General features: G+C 44.2%; 1 protein-coding gene across 2 annotated transcripts in view; it reads right to left on the bottom strand.

Moving 5' to 3' along the window:
- TMEM131L (transmembrane 131 like) overlaps positions 1 to 21,058 on the bottom strand; it is a 160,320-nt gene extending 139,262 nt beyond the window's left edge. The window contains exons 1-3 of one of the 2 annotated variants that reach the window (XM_078069327.1): positions 20,890 to 21,058; positions 20,115 to 20,185; positions 11,711 to 11,754 (exon numbers count right to left, since the gene is read on the bottom strand). In XM_078069327.1, coding sequence (XP_077925453.1) covers positions 11,711 to 11,754; positions 20,115 to 20,185; positions 20,890 to 21,013 — 239 coding nt within the window. In that variant the 5' untranslated portion in view covers positions 21,014 to 21,058. The other variant, XM_078069328.1, reaches the window with a different exon arrangement.
- Between the last annotated feature and the right edge of the window lie 874 nt (positions 21,059 to 21,932).

Below are 21,932 nucleotides of genomic sequence, written 5' to 3'. Positions count from 1 at the left end.
ACTCCCCGGCGACTATGTAAACCCTGCTGCCAAGGGTGGGTAGTTCAAGGCGTAGTTCAAGGTGAGCGTGGACCATTTTTGACCTGTGAGATGGAAGGGGAGGCCTGCTGAGGGGTGCTCCTGAGAAAGAGGCACAGGATGAAGGTTCTTTGAACCTGCCTTTGGTTGTTCCGGGGGAGGACATGAGGCTGTGAGGCCTCAGGCCTCCTGCAACCTTGAAGGGAGCTGGGCAGCAGTGAGCTAGCAGCAGGACACAGTTGGCAGAACCTAGCTGCCTGGTACTGATGCTCACCAGCTGAGTAAACCAGTCCAGAACCACCCAGCCTTGGGGCTTCTTGTTAGGTGACAAAATACATTCTTCATTGTTTGAGCTGGTTGAGTCAGGGTTTTCTGTTACTTGAAGCTGAAAATATCTAATCACAAAGCAAAGCAAACAGGGTAACACATCCATCTGAGGGCTAAAGACAACCTCTCAGCACACATTACAGTGGTATGTGTTGCACAGAGTAATCCTAAAATTCCATATTTATATTTTCCAATCATTTCAAAAGCCATGCAATTGAATGTCAGGGGATAAGCAGCGCTTAGAAAATGATGGGGCACCTAGATGGCTCAGTTGGTTAAGCCTCCAGCTCTTGATTTCTGCTGAGGTCATGATCTCAGGGTCATGGGATCGAGCCCAGCGTAGGGCTCCGAGCTCAGCAAGGAGTCTTCTTGAGATTCTCCCTCTCCCCCTCCCCCTGCTTCTGTGTGTGTGTGCATGTGTGCATGCACGTGCACTCTCTCTCTCTCTCTCAGATAAGTAATTCTTAAAAAAAAAAAAAAGAATAGAAAATGAAAGAAGCTCTCTAACACACAGTAAAGTGTTACTGTACTCAGTCCCAACTCTGGGTCTCTCTTACAAGAAGCATACTCATTTTTTTTTTCAGCGGTTTGCTAGGAACCATATAATATCAGGGCTTACTAAAGAATTCAGTTGCTTCCACCTATCAATCTTAGATTTGGTCTCCTTCTACAGAGAGCAGACTAATTGGGAAAATCATGTTCCAACCTGTATCACTTTATTTTATTTTTTTAAATATTTTATTTATTATTTATTTTAGAGAGCACACAAGGGGGGGCGGGCATGGGGGAGGGGCAGAGGGAGAGGGACAAGCAGGATCCCCACCCCCAAGTGGCGGGGAGAGGGAGCTGAAAGCAGACGCTTAACTGACTGAGCCACCCAGGCACCCCCCGTATCACTTTAGATGAAAGTAAACCAGTGTATCTAGAGAGAGGACACCTCAGATTATGTACCTGTTCTGCCACTTCATAGCTCTGTAATCTTAAACTGTTTTGCTTTTTTGAACCTGTTTCCTCGTCTATAAAATGGGAATTCCTAGTTAACTAAGGACAATGCATGTAAAAGTACTTTGTGAACTATAAAGTATAATACAAGGGCAATTACTTAAATCCAATTTTTAATGGATTAACTGAATTAGCAAAGCCTGCTTTTAAGAGCTATAGATCAATCATGATCCCAGAGGAATTACTTCACCAAAGCTTCATACTACATACAACTGCCGTAACTATTAATTGGGACAATGGATTGTTATTCAAACTAGACTTCACTTATTATCAATAATTTAGTGGCAGCTAAAGGAACCAACAGCCACAAGTACAACCTGAAAACTTAACGATGTACAAGGCATAACATCAACATGAATTATCTACTATGTACATCTGCACAAAGGTCAACATGAGAGGCCACACACAATGTCTGTGTTTCTACTGAAGCTGTTCTCTGGGAACTACCTTCAAATGCAGCAGTGGGTTTCTCTGGACATTTCACAGGTGGCAAATCATCTTTCCTACAGAAGAAGTTTAGGGTTTTTTGGGGTGGGGCGGTGAAGTTTTTCTGATGTTTAAAAAAATTACCGAAGTATAGTTGACATATGTTATATTAGTTTCAGGTGTACAACACAGTTGTACAATTCTCTATGTTACTCATTGTCCACCGAAATAAGTATAGTCCCCATCTGTCAACATATAATAGTATTACAATATTATTGACTATATTCCCTGTGCTATACTTTTCATCTCCATGACTTATTTTGTAACTGGAAGTTTGTACCTCTTAATCCCATTCACCTATTTTACCTATCCCCCATCCCACACCCCTCTGGCAACCACCAGTTTGTTCTCTGTAATTAAGAGTCTAGTTTTCTCATTATTCACTTTTGTGTTTTAGATTCCACATATAAGAGAGATCATAATGTATTCGTCTTTCTCTATCTCAATTATTTCACTTAGCATAATACCTTCTAGGTCCTTCCATGTTGTCACATATGGGAAGATTTCATTCTTATTTATGGCTGAAAAATATTCCATTTTATATATGTGTATATATATATATGACCTCTTTATTCATTCATCTATTAATGGAACACTTGGGTTACTTCCATATCCTGGCTATTGTAAATAACACTGCAACAAACATAGGGGTGGATATATCTTTTCAAATTAGTGTTTTCATTTTCTTGGGTAAAAATCCAGTACTGGAATTACTGAATCATACGGTATTTCTAATTTTAATTTTTTGAGGAACCTTCATATTCTTTTCCACAGTAACTGTACCAGTTTGCATTCCCATCAACAGTGCACGAGGGTTCCTTTTTCTCCACATCTTCACCAACACTTGTTGTTTCTTGTGTTTTTGATTTTAGCCATTCTGACAAGTGTGAGGTGGATCTTATTGTGGTTTTGATTTGCATTTTCCTGATAAGTGATGTAGAGCATCTTTCATGTACCTCTTGGCCATCTGTATGGAAAAATGTCTATTCATGTCTGCTGCCGATTTTTTGATTGGATTATTCATTTTGGGGGTACTGAGTTGTGTAAGTTCTTTATATATTTTGGATACTAACCCTTTATCAGATATGTCATTTGCAAATATCCCCTCCCATCCCATAGATTGCCTTTTTGTTTTGGTCATGGTTTCCTTTACTGTGCAGAAGCTTTTTAGTTTGGTGTAGTCCCAATAGTTTATTAATAGATAATGTTTAGTTTTAGCCCAAGAGCCACATGCCTTCCAGAGCCATGTCTTCTGACTGAAATATCTGAAAAACTGGGTAAACACAACAGGAATTGGCCATGAGGGAAAAAGCATGTATGGCACGAAAACCATGTTTCTCCAACTGGGATGTGTATGTGTGTAGAAGAGAAAATAATGCCATGAGGTAAAAAGACAATCTTCCCAAAACGTACGTTTTACTAAAAGATTTTTGGAGGAAAAAAAGGGAACAACCATGAGTAATTTTAAAGTGACTTAAAATTCTCAATAAATTAAAAATGTGGGTTTTTTTTAATTTCAAAGAATTTTCATGTTCATAGCAGACTTTTTAAAACTACATCCCCACTACTTGGGGAGGGGGGGACTGGGAAAGGGCCACAATAAACAAACAAGACTTTCCCTGTATCCTTCATAAATGAGTCTGCAAAGGCAATTCAAAAGCAATGGTTCCAAAACCATCTTTCACTACATCTGTGAACTACTGTCTAGACGACCCTAGTTAATTATTCGTGAAGTGGCACCATTCTTTTGTTACATTTCCTGGGGTGGGGGTGGGAGTCACTATTATTCTAGAGGCATGTTTCATATGTGGAAGACTGCAACAACAAAAGAATAATTTGATGACAATTCATTTAAAACTAGAGTAACAAGCTCCCGGGAGACCCTATTATTTTCATACTTATGTTCCTAGACAGAGAATACTGCCTTGGGAAATTATATTTCTCCTCTGAACCTTGAAATCCCAAGCTCTGTTGTCACCCTCTTAAACAATATGAAGTTTGGGGTCACAACACATCCAGAATGCCTCCACAGAATCGACTGATACTGCTGCCAATATATTGGGATCCATCTGAAAAGTACTTTTATTTCTCATCAGCCCACCATGACGAGTAAAGAGCAACCCAAAGCATAATTCTCCCTGCATAAAAGAAGCCCAAGACAACCACAATGTCAGCTCATCTCTAACCATATAGTGATAAGCTTTCTTGAAGATAGAAGTTAGGTTCCCAATGGCAAAACACCCAAGTCTCTCTCTTGCTCACAGTGTAACTTCACTCTGGTCTGAAATAAGCTCCTTACAAATCTTTTATATACTTTTTAATAACCACGTTGTCATTTCCATGGGCAAGTCTTCCTGGGCTGTTGAATCTGCCTAGCTCTTACTTCAGGATGCACACCTGACTGAAGACTCCAGATACCTGACTGTGAAATATTTGTGATGAGTAGCTCAGACACTTGTGAAGCCAGCTGAGAGTCAGACTTCAAGTGCTGAATTAAGACACTTCTCCTAAAGGCAACCCTAGTCTAAGGTAATGAACACCAAGTTTCTGGCACTGGATATGCCACGTTTAGGGACCATACCCAGGCTCTCCAGACTTCAATTCTACTTCTATTGTTACGGGACTATGAACATTAATGAAATGTTTTGCTTATTTTTAATCTAGATTAACCCTTCAAAATATACCTGGAATTATTAAAATTGGTTCAAATATCTTTTTCAATATAAAGATATAAATTAGCACAAGCCTAATCACTCCAAAGTCTAAAAAAAATAAACCTAGGGGAAGTAATAATTTCAACAAAAATCAGAATTAGGATACTGATCCTATTATACTATTTTTCTAATTAATTCCAATTGAGGGCTAAATAGTTATATAAATAAGTCTCAAAAGCTTTGCTAAAAATTTCACAATCTTAAAAAAAACAAAAAGGTCTTTGTGACTTGAAAACAATTTTAATATATACCAAGAACCCTGCTGAAAAGCTTGTATTCTAAGAATATCTAAATTAGCACATCTATTACAGTCAAAGAAAATTTACTTTAGACTGTTATGGCCATGAAGACCATGACTGAATGCATTCATTCTGCAACCCTCCCAGGGCCCACATGACTCTGTAGAAGGTACCACGGGGCACACACTGATAGAACTAATAACCCATTCTCTTTAAAAACACACCAACTGCAATGACCTAATTTAAAAACCACAACCTCTGATACCAATACCACTGCTTTGATTTCAATGGCAAATATGGTTTGTGGGCTTGGATATGAAGAACATGTGAAACATTACAAGTTATCAACTTAAAAGACTTAAATTTATATTGGGAGCTTGCATCCCTTCATTGAGCAGTTCTTCACCTAGGTGTTAGGTACTGGGTTGGGTGCTAAGGAACCAGTCGAATGAGACTCAGGACAATCCTGAGACAGGCGATTTTACACAGAGATATGCCCTGTATTAGAGGTGCCATGGTGCTCTACGGAGTTGGTCAGGTAAGGGGTTTAGCCAGAGAAGAGAAGAGAGAGAGTATGAGCCTAGGTGAAAGAGGGGAAGGGAGAAGCAGGGGCAGGAAGGCTGAAGAAGTGAGCAGGGCATAGATCACAAAAGGCCTTCTAGGCCATGCTCGGAGGTCTGCACTTCCTCACGAAGGCAAAGTTGTGTGTAGGAGGAATGACAGGAAAGGAGGTATTACTGAGATACATTACTCAGGGAGAAAGGTGGAGAACAGGCTCGGGTGGCTACAAAATGGAGGTGGCAGACCATCGGAAGAAGATCCAGCCACAGCTGGTCATCTGCTAGGGTGGGGAGTAGGAAGGAATCCAGGGGGGGCATCCTGGTTTCTGGCTTGTACAAATGAATGCATGGGGCAGCAGCTGGGGAGGGCTGAGAAGGAACTGAGCCCGAGAGCTCAGTAAGTTAGCAGCACCCGAAAGCTAAAAGGAGCTCTCTGTGGGCAACTGGACAGGTGAGACCCCTGGCTAGAAGGTACAATCTAAGTTCAAGTTCTTTCTATACAGATAAAGACCCAAGAGAACAGGTGAGATCACCTCGGGGAAATGGCAGATGGGAAGAGAACAATGTCCACAAGGGAACCCTGGGGAGGCACGCTCAGGTTAAAAAGCTAAGATCCTGTCAACAGGTGAGGAACTTGGGGGTTGTCCTGAAAAAAACAGCTTTCAACTTCTAAAGGAGAACAAAGAAAAGTGAAAAGCAGTTCCATTCCCTGTGCGGGCTCTGAAATCCCCTTCACTGCCAAAGGAAGTTTCCCCTAGCGATTAAGTCATTTTTGTCTGCAATTATCTCTTTCAGTATGTTGCTGAAAGGTTAACAAGACTTTCTTCATGTTCTGACTCTTAGGACTGGCCTTTAACTGATGTAAACGGATTCAGGAGAACACAGTTTGCTGCTGTTAACTGATCATATAAAAGCACATTAAAAAAAAAACACACAACACAATGACAACTCCCACCGACACTGTACCTGGCCAGTGGGTATTTACGACTTTTATATAACCATTTTTAAACGCTGATGTACTACACTGTTCACTTGGCCATTGCTCACACTTCTCCCATTCTAACAAATGTACGCCAGCAAGGCTTATGGGAGCAATGTACAGAGAGCCAGACGAGCTTCCCAGAGAGCATTCAATTCCAGCAAGAGCTGAAGTCCGCTCTCACTGGTTCTCATCGCTGAGTCCCAAATGCAATCTCTCACTCTCAGTGAAGGAACAGATTACTGCTGATATTTGAGAACCCCCGGGAGAAAAACGGGGACGCAGACGCAAGAGGGGAGAAAGTCTTTCAAATATTGCTTTCCTGGCTTTCAACCAAATACAATTACATAGCATTCATAGAAGATTAAGTCAAGTTAATACAAACAAAATCTTCAGCAAGGCCAATTTCCCTGAAAGCTTTCCCAAACTGTGTTTGAGATCATAGGCTGGCGACTCCAGAACCCTCCACCCCAGGATCAATGGTGGTCTGCTTCCGGGCCCCGCCCTGGGCAGTGTGCAGACTGAGACACAGAGCCCTCTTCAGGTCTAGATTCTCACCAGGGATAGATGTCAGTGCCACACACTCTTCCTGGGACATCCTGAAACTCTATTTTATGGTCATATCAATCTGGAGTCCCAAAGTGCTCCTCCAGATGGGTGCTCTCAGAGACGAGGCACTCGTGGTGTAGAATTCCTAAGCACTGGCTCTACTGACTTCAAGTCCTATTTTTCAAGGAAAGTTGGCATTGTGGGGTAGTAATTAAAATGAAAATCACAAAAATGTTTAAAAACGTGTAAAGAGGTAGTAATAACTTCACAGGTAAGATTTAGGGTAAAGGACATTAAACTAGCAGGGCAAATCTAATATCAGATTATAGTCCAAAGCATAAAATAAATATCTGTACGTCCAGACTGATATAAATAAATGACTGAATAAATAAATGAGGGAAAATAAACAAATCTCCCATACAGAAGAATTCCAAACAATCTGTGTAGGTGGAGCTTAGTTCCATTTAATGACTTGCCTCCAAAGAGTGTAGCACTGACAGAGGTGAAAAAGCCAGGTGATCAAGGTCAATATCAAAGTGATAAGCCATGTTGACAGCAGATATCCTTGATATGTGATGAGAATACCAATTTAGAGCTGTGGTCTTCCTCCCCAAGAACCCGTAACCCCAATCTGACCAGGAGGAAAAACATCAGGCAGCCCCAAAGGGACATTTTACAAAATACCTGAGCGTTACTCCTCCAAACAGTTAAGATTTCACAAACAACTCGACAAACTGTCACAACCAAATGGGTCCTAAGGAGACATGAGAACTAAAAGTAATGTGGTATCCTGGATGGGATCCTGGACAGAAAAATGACATCAGGGAAAAACAAGTGAAGTTCAGATAGTGTGGAGTTTAGTTCATGGTAACGAACCAATGTTGGTTTCTTAGTTGTAACAGATGTGCCAGCATAATGGAAGATGTTAACAGTTGGGGAAAGTGCGTGCGGGCTCTATGAGAACTCTCTGTACCATCTTTACAGCTTTTCTGTAAATCTAAACATATTCTGAAACAAAAGGTCTACTTTAACTGTAGCAAGACGTTATATGAGCTCTGGAGTTATTAAAATTTTCATTTAAAAAAATTCCCAACGGTGCAGTAAAGGTGAATGAATACTAAGTACTTAGGTGCTTCATTTACCTATCACAGGACATTACACTTACAGAGAGAATTCTTGGAAAGAGCTCCAGAACCTACATTTTCAGGAAATGGACACAAAGAAAATTCTCTAATAGCACCATCCAACCCGTGTCATGATCTAGTCTTTACACATAAGGAACAAATCCCAAGGGGGAAAAAAAAATGCCAGAAGAAACAAAGAGGAAGAGGCCTGGACACCAAGTTAAAAGGAAAACAACTAGGGATAATGTAACAGCAAAATACTGGAATATTTAATATTGAGAAGATTAAAATATATAAATCAGCGCTGATCAAAATGGGAATCATGATTAAGAAATTTAAGTATCAATCCAGTAGTGGCAAGCAGCATTTTTTTTTTTTAATAAAATAAGATGAACTAGGAAAGTTCTGTGGATGGATAGTAGGGACTGGCTGCACAGCAATGTGGATGTATTCAATGCCACAGAACTGTACGTTTAAAAATGGTTTAAATGACAAATGTTACGTATATTTTACAATAAAAAAATGAAATAGAAAAGAGTGTGTCACAGGTAGTACAGGTCAGCACCGTTTTATAAATAAATAAAGCATGCATACATATTCATACATCCACATATATGTCTATGGGCAGGTAGGCAAGCATGATATAAAATGTCTCCCTTACCATGAGTCACTGTTAAGAAGTTTGAAAGCCACTGTGCTAAATCACGGCTGCCATTCTGCCTCCCCACACACCTTCACTAACAATCTGACACTAGGTCAAAAGACCCATGGGGATAAAATCTACTAATACCTTTAAGTCTGACAGAAAACAGAGGAAAAGAAACTAGTTCTGACTGATGAGAAAGGAGAGAACGCAGCAATCTACAGAAGAGAACAAAGGCTAAGGTGAGCATCAAGGCTGTCGACAGGCTGGACACACCCAGCCCTGGAGGCCTCTTGGCGGGGCTCACAGCGCCATGGCCACAGGGACGAGTCATATCAAGTCTGACATTCCTATGAGACAACCAACCAGAGTTCCTGATTTCCCTCCCTTGCTTCCTTTCCCATCTCAGTTGTCATCCTTCAGATGCTCAAGCCAAATTTCTAGAAGCCCTCCATGACTGACTTCTCTTCCCCTGATTCAGCAACTAATGAATCTGCTCCACCCCCAAAATTCATCGCAGAACTTCCCATCCCCTGTCCCTTCATCCCCACTCCCACCAGCCTCGTCTGAACCACCACCAGCAATCCTCACCTCATCTTGCTCCCTCCCATACACTCCAACAGAGGACTGTGACAAACTCTGAACTCTGCCTCATATATTTATCCCACATTTAAAATTTTATACTATGAATTTAAATGGCTGCAAAGAATATAATTTCTGGCATATTATAAATGATGGCATTTTTAAATAAAACTCACAATCACTTTTTAAAATATATTCAATGGAATCTAAATACTACTGCAACGAAATCTGCCATCGTTCATTTTTTTAAGTAATCTCTACACCCAACATAGGGTTCCGACTCATGACCCCAAGCTCAAGAATCGCATGCTGTACCACCTGAGCCTGCCAGGTGCCTGATCGTCATCCGTTTTTTTAAACATACCAATAGGCGTTCTTGTATCGCTGGATATTCCCTCCAAGGATTTTAACCTAATACATACATCATTATGTTCAAAGCCTTTTGCAACAAAACTATGGGTTTCAACCGAAATGTTAGGCTTTTAAAAAAATTTCCTGTGACCACAGGGTTTAAGTGTTAAATATTTTTTTCTTCTGAATTGAGTTATCATTATAATTTTCATTAGTATACAACTGATCAACAAATTTCATAAATTTTGATAGGTGATTAAACTTAAGGAGACAAATTTACTGAAAATGCATTCTTTAACGAAATGGATGAAAGTGTCTTGCCCCACATCATTGATTCATGTAACTATTATTTTTCTTGTCCACTTTTTTTTTTAAATGTAAGCACTGAAAAAGCTTGTTCACAACAACGGATGTGAATGGAAGGAGCATTGTTACAGTACCGTCCCTATATTCTCTAAACTCCCTCACTGTTTATCCAAAAAGCATAGTGATCTATCACTGAAAATGACTTTTGATGATCTATCAACTGCCAATTTGATTGTGCCCTTCAATTTTGTGGAAAGATTTGAAAACCACCAGCGTTACAAAAGAATTTGTTAACCAATCAGAGTTAATCGCTTCTCCTGACCAATGCCAGTATTTCAAATCAAACCTCTGTTTGCCCAAGATGGAGCACATAGTAAGATGGGGGCAGGGTAAGAAGTATGCCTTTCTTCTATAAAGTGGAAAAGAGAGATTACAAAAGAAGAAGTGGAAAAGGATAACTTGCAACCTCAGACAGATCTGTTGCAGGAGACTATATGGACAGTGGGATCTAAAAGCTGATTCTCGGGACGCCTGGGTGGCTCAGTCGGTTAAGCGTCTGCCTTCGGCTCAGGTCATGATCCCAGGGTCCTGGGATCAAGCCCCGCATCGGGCTCCCTGCTCAGTGGGAAGCCTGCTTCTCCCTCTCCCTCGCCTGCCGCTCCCCCTGCTGTGCTCTCTTGCAAATAAATAAATAAAATCTTTAAAACAAACAAACAAATAAATAAAAGCTGATTCTCTGAAAGTTATCCCTGTGCCCAGGTACCACTTAGAGTCTCCGTGTACCTCCAAGGGACCAGACATCCCAGGTTGACGAGTGATGGAGACTGCCCCATGACCAAAGTATCCTTTTTTTTTTTTTTTTTAAGGATTTTATTTATCCATTTGAGAGAGAGAGAGAGAGACAGAGAGAGAGCACAAGCAGGGGGAGGGACAGAGGGAGAGGGAGAAGCAGGCTCCCTGCTAAGCAAGGAGCCCGATGTGGGACTCAATCTCAGGACCCTGGAAACATGACCCAAGCTGAAGGCAGACACTTAACCGACTGTGCCCCCCAGGCACCCCAAAAGTATTCTCTTAAAAATGTAGTTTACACCTTTCGATTTGTTAGCCCCTGCTTTAAATCCTGTAACAAATCATATCACCCTTAAAAAAATAAAACCCAACCTCCTTGCTGTGGTTTCTAAGGTCCTACCTTACCTCACGATCCCACAAACCACACTGGCCTTCTCCACGTTCCTGGGATGTTGCCAGTGCTTCCCGCCTCAGGGCCTTTGCACCAGCCACTCCCTCTGCCCAGAGCACTCTCCCTCTGTTTGCTGTGTGGCTATTCCTCCACATCCTCCAGACTCAAATGTCACTTGCTAAGAGGGGCCCTGCCTGACCACCCCATCTTCCTCACTATTCTATACCACAGCAATCTCATTGTTGATAGTTATAATCACAGCCATTTTGTTTTATTTACAGTAATGTCTGACTCCACCACTACATGCAACACAGGTTTGGTTCAATATTTTATGCCCAGCACCCAGCACTGTGCCTGATGCTCAACAGCTATTTGTGAACAAGAGGAACAGCATAAGTGTGCCGTGGAAAAGGCATAGTTGAGGATGGGGGAGGGGGAGATATTTCTAACAGCTTTCTGTACAACCTTATTTTAAAACAAAGACATTTTAATTATTAGAGAGTACAGATACCCCAACGCCAAAGAGCAAGGTATATCACTGATCTATTAAACACGTAAACATAAACGTACATATACCAAGACTTCAGATAGCATCCAAAGTGGGCAGCAATGTTCAGCATGCAGGTATTTGCTCCTGTTGTTTTTCTTACCTCTGTTCTTGAGAATGCTCCTCCATATTCTCTTCGGAATCACCCTATTGATAAAAAAAAAAACAAAAAACAAAAAACATGATTTAACAGTTATTTCAAAAGAACACAAAATCTACAAAAGAAATAGTTCTTAAATTTCACACGGATGATGAACTTGTAACGGATGTCTAAAATTAGTGCCTGCGAGCACCTGGGTGGCTCAGCCGGTCAAGCGTCCGGCTCTTGATTTCGGCTCAGGTAGTGATCTCAGGGTCGTGAGATCCAGTCCCACATCAGGCTCCCTGCTCAGCATGGAGTCTGCTTGAGATTTTCTCTCTCTTTCCCCCTCCGCTTCTCCCCCCTTTCACATTCTCTCTCAATAAATAAATAAAATCTTTAAAAAAATAAAAAATAAAAATAATAAAATAGTGCCTGATACACAGCAGGCATTCAGTGAATATTTATTGAAAGAATGACTCTCCTAAAAACCATAAATTGCCAAGTGATCCCTTAGATAGTGTAAGTCAAGATTCTCCCTGCTTGGGCGCCTGGGTGGCTCAGTCGTTAAGCGTCTGCCTTCAGCTCAGGTCATGATCCCAGGGTCCTGGGATCAAGTCCCACATCGGGCTCCCTGCTCCGCGGGAAGCCTGCTTCTCCCTCTCCCACGCCCCCCTGCTTGTGTTCCTGTTCTCGCTATGTCTTTCTCTGTCAAATAAATAAATAAAATCTTTAAAAAAAAAAAAAAAAAAGATTCTCCCTGCTTAAAGCCATGACCTAAACATAATCTCAAAACTAGTCTGACATCTCTTCTCTCCAAGTGCCTTTTTTTAACATTTAACTTTAATCACACAAAATAAAGTTTAATGATAATATAGAAAATGGATTGATTAGCTCAGAATCCCCTACATGGATACCTGATATACTGTGACATTAACATAAAAAGGCTGACCAATTTTATAAATGGCATAAACATCACACTCAAAAGCATTTCCAAAATCCTCTCCCAGACTTACCAGGCCAAAATCTGACCACGTGTCATGTACCAGGAGGGTAAAAAGAAAAGTCACTTGAAATAGAAACAAAAGGGCAGATCCGATTAAATACTACATGTATTTGCCTGACAGACACAATCTTGACCATTCTTTCCCGAAGCTCGCCACTGTTGGGTTCAGGAATACCGAGCCTCCCTGGTCCTCCGGCTTCTCTCTAACCCTTGCTCTCGGCACTTAACTGCCTCTCTGCACCCCGTCTTCCTCCTTGTCACTGCCAGTCCTCCTGGGCCCAGACTCCCTACACCAATTCCCTCAGAATGTTGACCCATGCTTATCACCGTGGGGCTCAAATCCCTACGGCCAGCCCCAACTCCTCACTCAATCACACGTGTAGATACTCAGGGAATGCCTACCTCTCCTGAGAGCAAGACTCCTGCAGCTTTGGTGAGTCCGGCGCCACGCCGTGGCCAGCACAGGGCAGGTACTCCACGATACCCGTAGGATGACTTCACTTACAGCTCCAGCCCTACCGGCAAATGCCTCCAGCACATATGCATTGTGTCTCCCCCAACGCTGACTTATCAACATCAGGGGCCCCTGCCAAGTGGTTTCTGTTCTAACCAGCCTCCCTCTGTCAAGGATACCATCACGCTCCTTGACCCATGGCCAAACCTTACGATCATTTTGTACTGCTCTCCTTCCTTCACCTCCAGCCATAATGACCCACTCACTCAACTGACCTATGGTACAGACCTGTGCTTTCTTTTCCATCCCTTCTGCCAGCAAAGCAGCCCATACCATCAGTACCCCAGGCCTCCATTACCGGCACAGAGAAGGCTTTTCGCTCTGTTTAAGACTGCTGCCTCCAATCCACCCCTTGTGTCTCTGCAAGACCAATTTTCTGCAACATCAGTCACGACTTACCACCCACTTGGTATGGACCCGGCATCCAATGTCCTATTAATCTCTGCTCAAGAGCCTACCACCATCCCTAACTGCTACTCAGATGTACTCTAAGCTCCTTAACCTGGAACTGGGCAACTGTCAAATGCCCTTGACATACCCATTCCAATCTCTACAGCCACACTTCATCAGGAGCTCTGGACCCCCATTTAAAACATCAGCTTAAAAACACTGTCACTCAAATAAGGATCTAGAGGAGGTCCCATTCACACCCTTGCTAATGCGGGTCTCTAAGCGGCCCTCCCAGTCCTAAGCCTTAACAGACTCTGCCAATACACAGTGTTCCTCCTCTCTCCTCTCAATTCCTACATTTCAGCACTTGAATGTTATCTCAGGGTATTACCAGCCTTATCTCCCCGACACCACCCGGCTCTCAAAGGGCGGGAGCCAAATCCTGTAATTTCCCTACCCCACCCCCTTGGCAGTGCCTCAGGGCCCTTGCACTAGCTATTCTAAATCTCCCATGGCTTTCGAGGGTTGGCTCAAATGTCAAATAGAGGCCTTCTCAAAGGGCCTTCAACTTGTTAACTTAAAACTCCAGCTTGTTAACTTCAACTTGTTAACTTAAAACTCCAGCTCCCACCACCTGAATCTTCCTCTGGTCTGCCACCATATAGCACCGATGCCTTTCTAACAGACTAAAGAACTTACAATGTGTTCTACTTCTTATTTACCATCTATATGCCTCCATTAGACTGCAAGCTCCATCAGGGCAGTGGTTTTGGCTTTTGTTGGACCTGACATCCACAGCACCTAGACCAGTGCTTGGCCCACAGTACACGCTCAATAAATGTCTGCAGAGCCAAGGACAGTCTAGCTGTTTCTCACACCTGTTAAAATGGCTAATATCAAAAAGAAAAGAAATAAAACAAGTGTTGGCGAGGATGTGGAGAAAAAGGAACCCTCGTCCACTGTTGGTGGGAATGCAAACTGGTGCGGCCACTCTGGAAAACAGTATGGAGGTTCCTCAAAAAGTTAAAAATTGATCTAACAATTCCACTTCTGGGTATTTATCTGAAGAAACCAAAAACACGAATTCAAAAAAATATCTGCACCCCCATAGCAGCATTATTTACAACAGCCAAGATATGTAAACAACCTAAGTGTCCATTGAAAGATGAATGGATAAGGACGTGGTTATGTATGTATGTGCATATATATGTGTGCGTATATATATATATATAATGAAATACTATTCAGCCATAAAAAAATGAAATCTCACTGTTTGCAACAACATGGATGAACCCTTAGGGCATTATGCTAAGTGAAATAAGTCAAACAGAGAAAGACAAATACCTATGGCCGCTCTCAAATACAGAATTTAAAAAACAAAAACAAAAGCAGGGGCGCCTGGGTGGCTCAATCAGTTGAGCTTCTGACTCTTGGTTTCAGCTCAGGTCATGATCCCAGGTCGTGGGATCGAGCCCTGGTGCTAGCATGGACTGCTTCAGATTCTCTCTCTCTCCCTCCGCCCCTCCCCCTGCTCGCGCTCTAAAATAAATAAATAAATAAAATACTTTAAAAACAAATACCAAGTTCAAAGATACAGAGAATAGACTGGTGACTACTGGGGAGCCAAGGGGGGTGGGGAGGCAAAATGGGTGAAGCTGATCAAAAGGTACGAACTTCCAGTTATAAAATAAGTACATAAGTCCTGGGGACATAATGTACAGCATGCGACCAGTGAGTAATACTGTACTGCAAATTTGAAAGTTGCTGAGAGTAAATCTTAAAAGTTCTTATCATAAGCCAAAAAAAATTTTTTGTAACTATGTATGATGATAGATGGAAACTAGACTTACTGTTAGGTTGTACACCTGAAAGTAATATAATGTTATACGTCAATTATGCCTCAATAAAAAAAAATTTAAGCAAAAATTTCAAAAATACTAGTGGATATGACCATTTTTAAAAACGTCATGAAGCAAATTTTTCTAACTCAAAACAGAACATGAAGGTATCTCCCTCAGACCCGGGAACTTTACCACCACAATACTTCCCTGGTGAGACTGCTAAAACACATACAGTGACGTAGTGGCCAAGAGCATGGGCTTTGAAGCTCAACGCCTCCTGGGTTCAAGTCATACCAGTGCCACATTCCTTCAGCCTTGGGCGGATTATTTAATGACTCTGTGCCTCAGTTTCCTCATCTGTAAAGTCAGGTCATAACACTTCACAGTTTGAAGTGTATTAACATGAGTAATAATAACTCATAAAGTGCTTAAACAATGCCAGTAATACTCAACTCATGTTAGGTATTATTTTTTATGTTGATAGTGGAAGTAGATTAAACCAAAAATAAATCTCTATGACAAAAAGATTTCCAAATACCAGTCAATGATTCACTGACAGGAGCAAGATGCTATTAAATAACACAGGAGCTGAGACAATAAAGAATTCAGATACTCAATGTACTATTTCCTGTTTCACTTTCTACCAGTTTCCGTTACCTATACCCTCAGACTTAAGGGGGTAAGACACGAGATTTTTAAAAGCAGAGACTTTCTTATTTATAATCACTGTATCCCAGGGGCCTAACTGGGTCAGGCCCATGCTAAGTGTCTGCTAGATGAACAAACATGGCCAGAAAAGCACTAAGCCTAGCACCTCAAACCAGACCAACATGATTCTCCATCAAGTAACAGCTGCTCCTACTCAGCACCAATGTCAGTGTCCCAAATCTAACCCGGGGTGTTAGGAGGGAGGCTTCTCATCTCAGCAAAGTCTGAATGGATTAGAAGAACAAATTCTAAATTGCCCTTCTTGCTGCTAGATCTCACACCAAAAAAAAAAACCCAAAACCCGAAAACAATAATAGGAAATCAACACTTTGGGCACTCTGCCAGCCATCTTTGAAACTAACCTCGTAAACAGGACAAGACACTGAGGGCTGCCTCTCCTCCCCCAGGAAGAACTGGTGGGCCAGCTACTCAAGGCCTCCTGTATGCAGAACGGTGTGGCCACAATGAGACCACCGAGCTTAGAAGTCCAAACTCTCTCACGGGGAACCCAGTTAGGGCAAGAAAGCACAGGCAAGGCAAAGAAAAAAGTCCAGACACTCAAGAAACTCAGAGAGAGAGAAATGACAACAGTGCCACTGCCGAGTTAGAGGTCTGGACGCACTGGGTCTCTGGGAACAGCAGGGCGATAGCATTTGTACTTCCATTCAGCAGATACATGTGCGGCCTGCTGGAGCGAGCATCCCAGAGCATCCCAGAGGACTGACTGGAGTGACACACGAGGTCAGGAAGGCCCCGAGAGCCAGAGCAGGTCAAGGGGATCACAGAAGGGTTTTCACCCTCAAGGCGAATTGAGAAGGTACACAGAGCAGTATCTTGCACACACTCCATCACTTCTTGATAATAAGCTAATGAAAACATTTGTTTGGTTCCCAACCATCACCACTTTGTACTGAAGGATGGGTGAAGTCAAGTCAGAAGAGAGGAAAAATTCTGTAAATCTAAGAATAAAATCACATGGTTTTTTTTCTTCCTTCTCATTATCATCATGGAAGAGTGTTTTCTGCTCCCACACCAAGTATCTTACCACGTAAAACAGCACATAACAAAAAAATGTAAGTAACAAAACATATCTATACAACTGTAGAGCATATAATAGTACTGAGTTCTCTGCACTGGTTCAACCCCTTCAAAGCAGGAAAGCTGTCCCATGCCCTCCAGTGACCAAATCTAGTAGTCAGCTGAGAAGTACACCAAAATAATAGGTAACATACATGAAGTGCTTACTAAGTTCAAGATACTTCAAGCACTGCTGATCTCAGAGGATTACCCCCATTTTGCGGATGAAGAAACTGAGAAAAGGGATGGAACCGGGAGTCAAATCCTGGAAGCCTATCCAGAGGGTCTGGAAGATTATAAAAATTCAATTATTGTATTTGGTTTTACTAATGATGCATTTTTCTAGTCCTTGATCACTTAAAGACCCATTAGAAAAAGAAAAAAAAAAGAAGACCCAATCACCAGAAAACATTTCCAAAATAAATAACTGTATAAATACTTCACGGTGACAAATGTTAATATTCGATTTTTTAATGCGACACCTTCTGGTGCTCCCAGTTCACCTATCACTGACAAATCTTAGCTTCTGCAGCTGCCTCAGAGTCTTCCTGAGTGAAAGGAATCCAACCTACAAATTAATTAAGCAGAAACCCTCAAATTTAAAAAACACCTATAAATACTCTCTTTTCAGCCGACTCCATGACACACAGGGGGAGCTTTTTGTGGAAAAAAAGTCAAAATACTTTGAAGAGAATTCTCTAAAAATAACTTTCTTCAGAACTCTCTGCAGTTTATACACATACATGTGCATGTGCATATACTCAGTTTAGATACGTATGCATATATACCCGCAGTTTACACAGATAGATATGGATAGATTCATATATATCCCCAGCCCCACCCAGGTCTTGCAGAGTAAAACAGTGTCTAAAAGATACACATATAGATAGAGACGAAGTATTTAGAAAATTATTTTGAATATCAGTTTCACTTTCATTATAGCTTTGATTAAAATAGCTTAGTTATAAATGCTTCTATAGTGAGTGTTCCAGAAAGACAGCTTCTAAATTGTGTGCATTTTTTTTACCAAAACAAACTGTATTCTACATATAAACAAAACCACAAATTAAGAATTTTATAAAGTAACTTTTAAGCCTATAAATAAAATCATTAATCATATCACAGGCCTTGACATTTCCATCTCTGAGCACAGTGACTAAATCTTCAGCTAATGCTGCAACAAATAAGAGTCTATAATTTCCTTTCCCTTCTGTCTGGGTTGGCTTCCAACACTAACCAGTAAGGAGTACAGGCCACAATTGAGTAAAAAATGCAAATACATATAGATATACACCAGTGCTTCTCAACCGGGGCAATTTTCCTCCCCAGGGACATCTGGCAATGTCTGGGGACATTTTTAGCTGTCACAACTGGGGGGAAGGGGAGGAGAAAGTGCCACTGGCATCTAGTGGGTAGAGACAGAGATGCTCTAACTGTTGGGCATCTCGTAGCCCTCAGGACACAGAAGTCCACGCAGGACAGCCTTCACAACCCAGAAGTCAGTCTCCAGCCCAGAATGTTATTAATGCTGCTTTTGAACAATTCTGACACACAAATATAACCATATTTTTAAAAAGTAAAAACGTCAAATTTTAAACGTGGATCTCTCAGTAGAGTCATGAACGATTTCTATGTGGTTCTTTTTATCTTTCTGTATTTTCCAAACCTTTCACAATACACATCTGTTATTTATAATCAGGAAAAAAAATCCATTTGGGGTACACTTTTAAGAGAAGGACAGACTATTTGCTCTCCATCCCGATGAGGCTTTTTCTCAAAGAACTGGTCTCATTCAGCATGCTGGCCTTCAGGGAAGGTCCAGGAAAACTTTCCTCTGAAAATCACCTCTCTGCCTTGAAGCCGTTATTCATTAGTCCTGGTTAAAGTGAGTATTCTGAATATCTCAAAACCAGCACTCTACTGCTTCACACAGGAGGGAGAAACTCAAATGTAAAACTGCACAGCCGGGAACTTATAGCTAGACATCCTGTTTTTCCAAAGAGCCACAAGAGACAACATAGAATTAAGTGCTGCCACCAATGTGGGAAGTAATGAACATCTTAAAAATTACCACACACAAGCTGAATATTCCCTTATAATTCAACTCTCCCCTCTCCAAAAAAAGTATTTGGGGGTCACTACTGCTGCTGCTGAAAAGCAGTCAACAATATTATATTTAAAAGTGCACATGTGCAGTCAAATGTTAAAAGTTAAACCTTAACACAACGCTTTGCAGCACCGTATCTACCGCAGCCCTAAGTAAACCCTGTATGATGCCACAGATTCTCAATGAAATGCTAGTAATTATTTTTCCACATGCAATCCTTGTATCAAATGGGGGGGGAGAACCCCCAAAACCTGAAATTCAAGTTGTTAAGAGGGTGCACCTAACACGAATTAAAGGCACTTGGAAAAAATCCAAGACTACAATCTTTTAAAGTCCCATCTTCACTGCAAAGCTGCTTAACGCTAACGGCAAGTGCCACTCACTAACACTTCTGAAATCAGTCCCCCTGTTGTCCTCGGGCACACGGCTCCAGCTCACTTAGGGAACAGGGCACACGTCCCTCGCGCACCCAGGACCACAGCCCTGCCGAGGGGCCCGCCCTTCCCCTGCACAAGGCTGCCGCTGGCCACGGCCCTGCTGAGGTGGCCTCGGCTCCCACCTCCTGAACTTGGGGCGGGCGTGACTCACGCCCTGTCACATGGCGCGGGAGGAGGCTGGGAAGGCCACCGTTGCCAGGTGTTCAGGCTCGGGCCGACCGTTTATTTGCCTTGCAAAGTGGCCCGAGCGCCGTGCCGCTGGCGGGGGGGGGGGGGGGGGGGCCGACGGCCTCCCGGCCGCTCCACCCTCGCACACCCACACCCGCCCTGTCACCTGGTCGTCCTCACCTGAGTGGGCAGCAGGAGTTCCCCTTCTTCTGCCTGCCACAGCTCCACCACGTTGGGCAAGGGCTCAATCGCTGCACGAACACCAAGAAATACACCGCGTTTTAATGCACGGAAAAGAAACGCTTCCTGTTTCCCTCCCGTGCCCCCATGCACCCGCCTCACCAAAACAAGTCACCCTTTCCTTCTTAAAGCGGCGGCCACCGGAGGAGCCGGCCGGGGACAAGAACACAATGGACGGGGTGCAAGTCGGCGGCCCCTCTGACAGAGAGCGGGGAGCGTGCAAGGTCCGGGGTTCCCGTGCTAGGGGGACGGAGACGGGGAAGCCACCCCGCCGGCCACTCGGCGCTCCTCATCCCGCAGCATCTGGGGCGGGCGTCTGCGGGATGGGTCCCGGGCGGCCAGGCTCGAGGAACAAAGCTGCAGGAAGCCGGGCCGCGGCGGGGCCCCAGCGCGCGCCACACAAAGCGGGGGCTGCGCCCGGGGCGCCCGGGGCCCGCGCACAAAGGCTCCGGGGCGCGTGCGGCTAGCGGTCCGCGCCGCTGTCCCCAAGCTCCGCGACTGCCCAGCTTTCTGTTTGTCTGGGGGCGGGGGGCGCTGGAGGGGACGCTGCGGTCAGAAAATGTTACCAGCCGAGAATTGCAACCGCTTTCCTTCCTCCTCCTGCCCCTTTCCCCTTCCTCCCCTCGCCCTCTTATAGATTTCAGCAGTTCCCTAAAAGAAAGAGAAGGGGGGGCGGGGTGGAGAGGGAGAGCGAGCACAGCGGCGCAAGGCTGACCTTGTCCCTGAGCCCCTCCCGGGCGACAGCAGGGCAGGAGGACCTGGAAGACGCCCAGCAGGAGGTTCACGGCCGCGGCGGTGCGGCAGTAGCAGCCTGGCTGCGGGCGTCGGAGCCCCGCCATGCTGGTGCTCACGCTCCTCTCGGGTGCTCGCCGCGCTCGCAGCTCGCTCGCTGGCGCCGGGGCTGCCTCGCCCCGGGCCCGCCCCCGCGCCGCCCCGCCCCGCCCCGCGCCGCCCCCGCCCCGCCCCTGCCGCCGCCACCGCAGCTGCTGCAGCTCGGGCCCCGGGCGCGCCGCTCGCTCTGCGCGCGTGTGCGCCACAGATAGGGAGGGACGGAACGCGGCGGGGCGCGGGGGAACGTGGACAATGCGACCGCGGCGGCCCAGGACGCCCCGCCCGGGCGCGGACCCCACGGCTGCGGGCCCGCCCCTCAGCGCCCCGCCGCGTCCTTCCCAAATCGGCCGTCCCCGGGCACTGTCTGCGGCAGTGACGGGGTCGCTGAAGAGCTGTCGGGAGGGACGCCCAGGCCACTGTCGCCAAGTGCGATCTGAGGAACTTTCGGATGGTTTCCTCTTTCTTTGGGCACGCGGGCACAGTCGGGTTGTTACCCACGAGCGAGAGGGGCGGCGCCGGAGGCGGGGGGGAGCGTGGAGTCGCCCGGCCAGAGGCCTCAGACAGGATATTAGTGGAAATAATGCAGTGGTTGTCAGGAAACGCTAGTGCAGCCACATGGCTACTGCCAGTTGTGCAGCGAGGATATCCGGTGGCTGCAAAGTCTGTAATTTAGAATAAAAAGAGCTCTCCCAAGCCCCGAGAGGCTGACCTCAGCGAGGCGTGGCGGTGGCGTGCCCGGCAGCTTCCGTGGAGACGGTCCAGGTTGTGACAGGTGGGGAAGCCTCTTCCTAGGGCATTTATAGCTTCAAAGACCCTGCAGATACTCCCCGGAGGATTCATATTGCAAAGTTCAGCCAGCCTCTTCTGAAACATGGTTGAGGTCGAGGACGTGGTCAGTTGCCTGTTTCTAACATTAAGTGGATAATA

Source organism: Halichoerus grypus, chromosome 3 (assembly GCF_964656455.1).
Source record: "Halichoerus grypus chromosome 3, mHalGry1.hap1.1, whole genome shotgun sequence".
Classification (NCBI taxonomy): Eukaryota; Metazoa; Chordata; class Mammalia; order Carnivora; family Phocidae; genus Halichoerus; species Halichoerus grypus.
The sequence above is the reverse complement of the archived record's forward strand: the minus strand, read 5'-3'. Positions and strand labels throughout refer to the sequence as shown.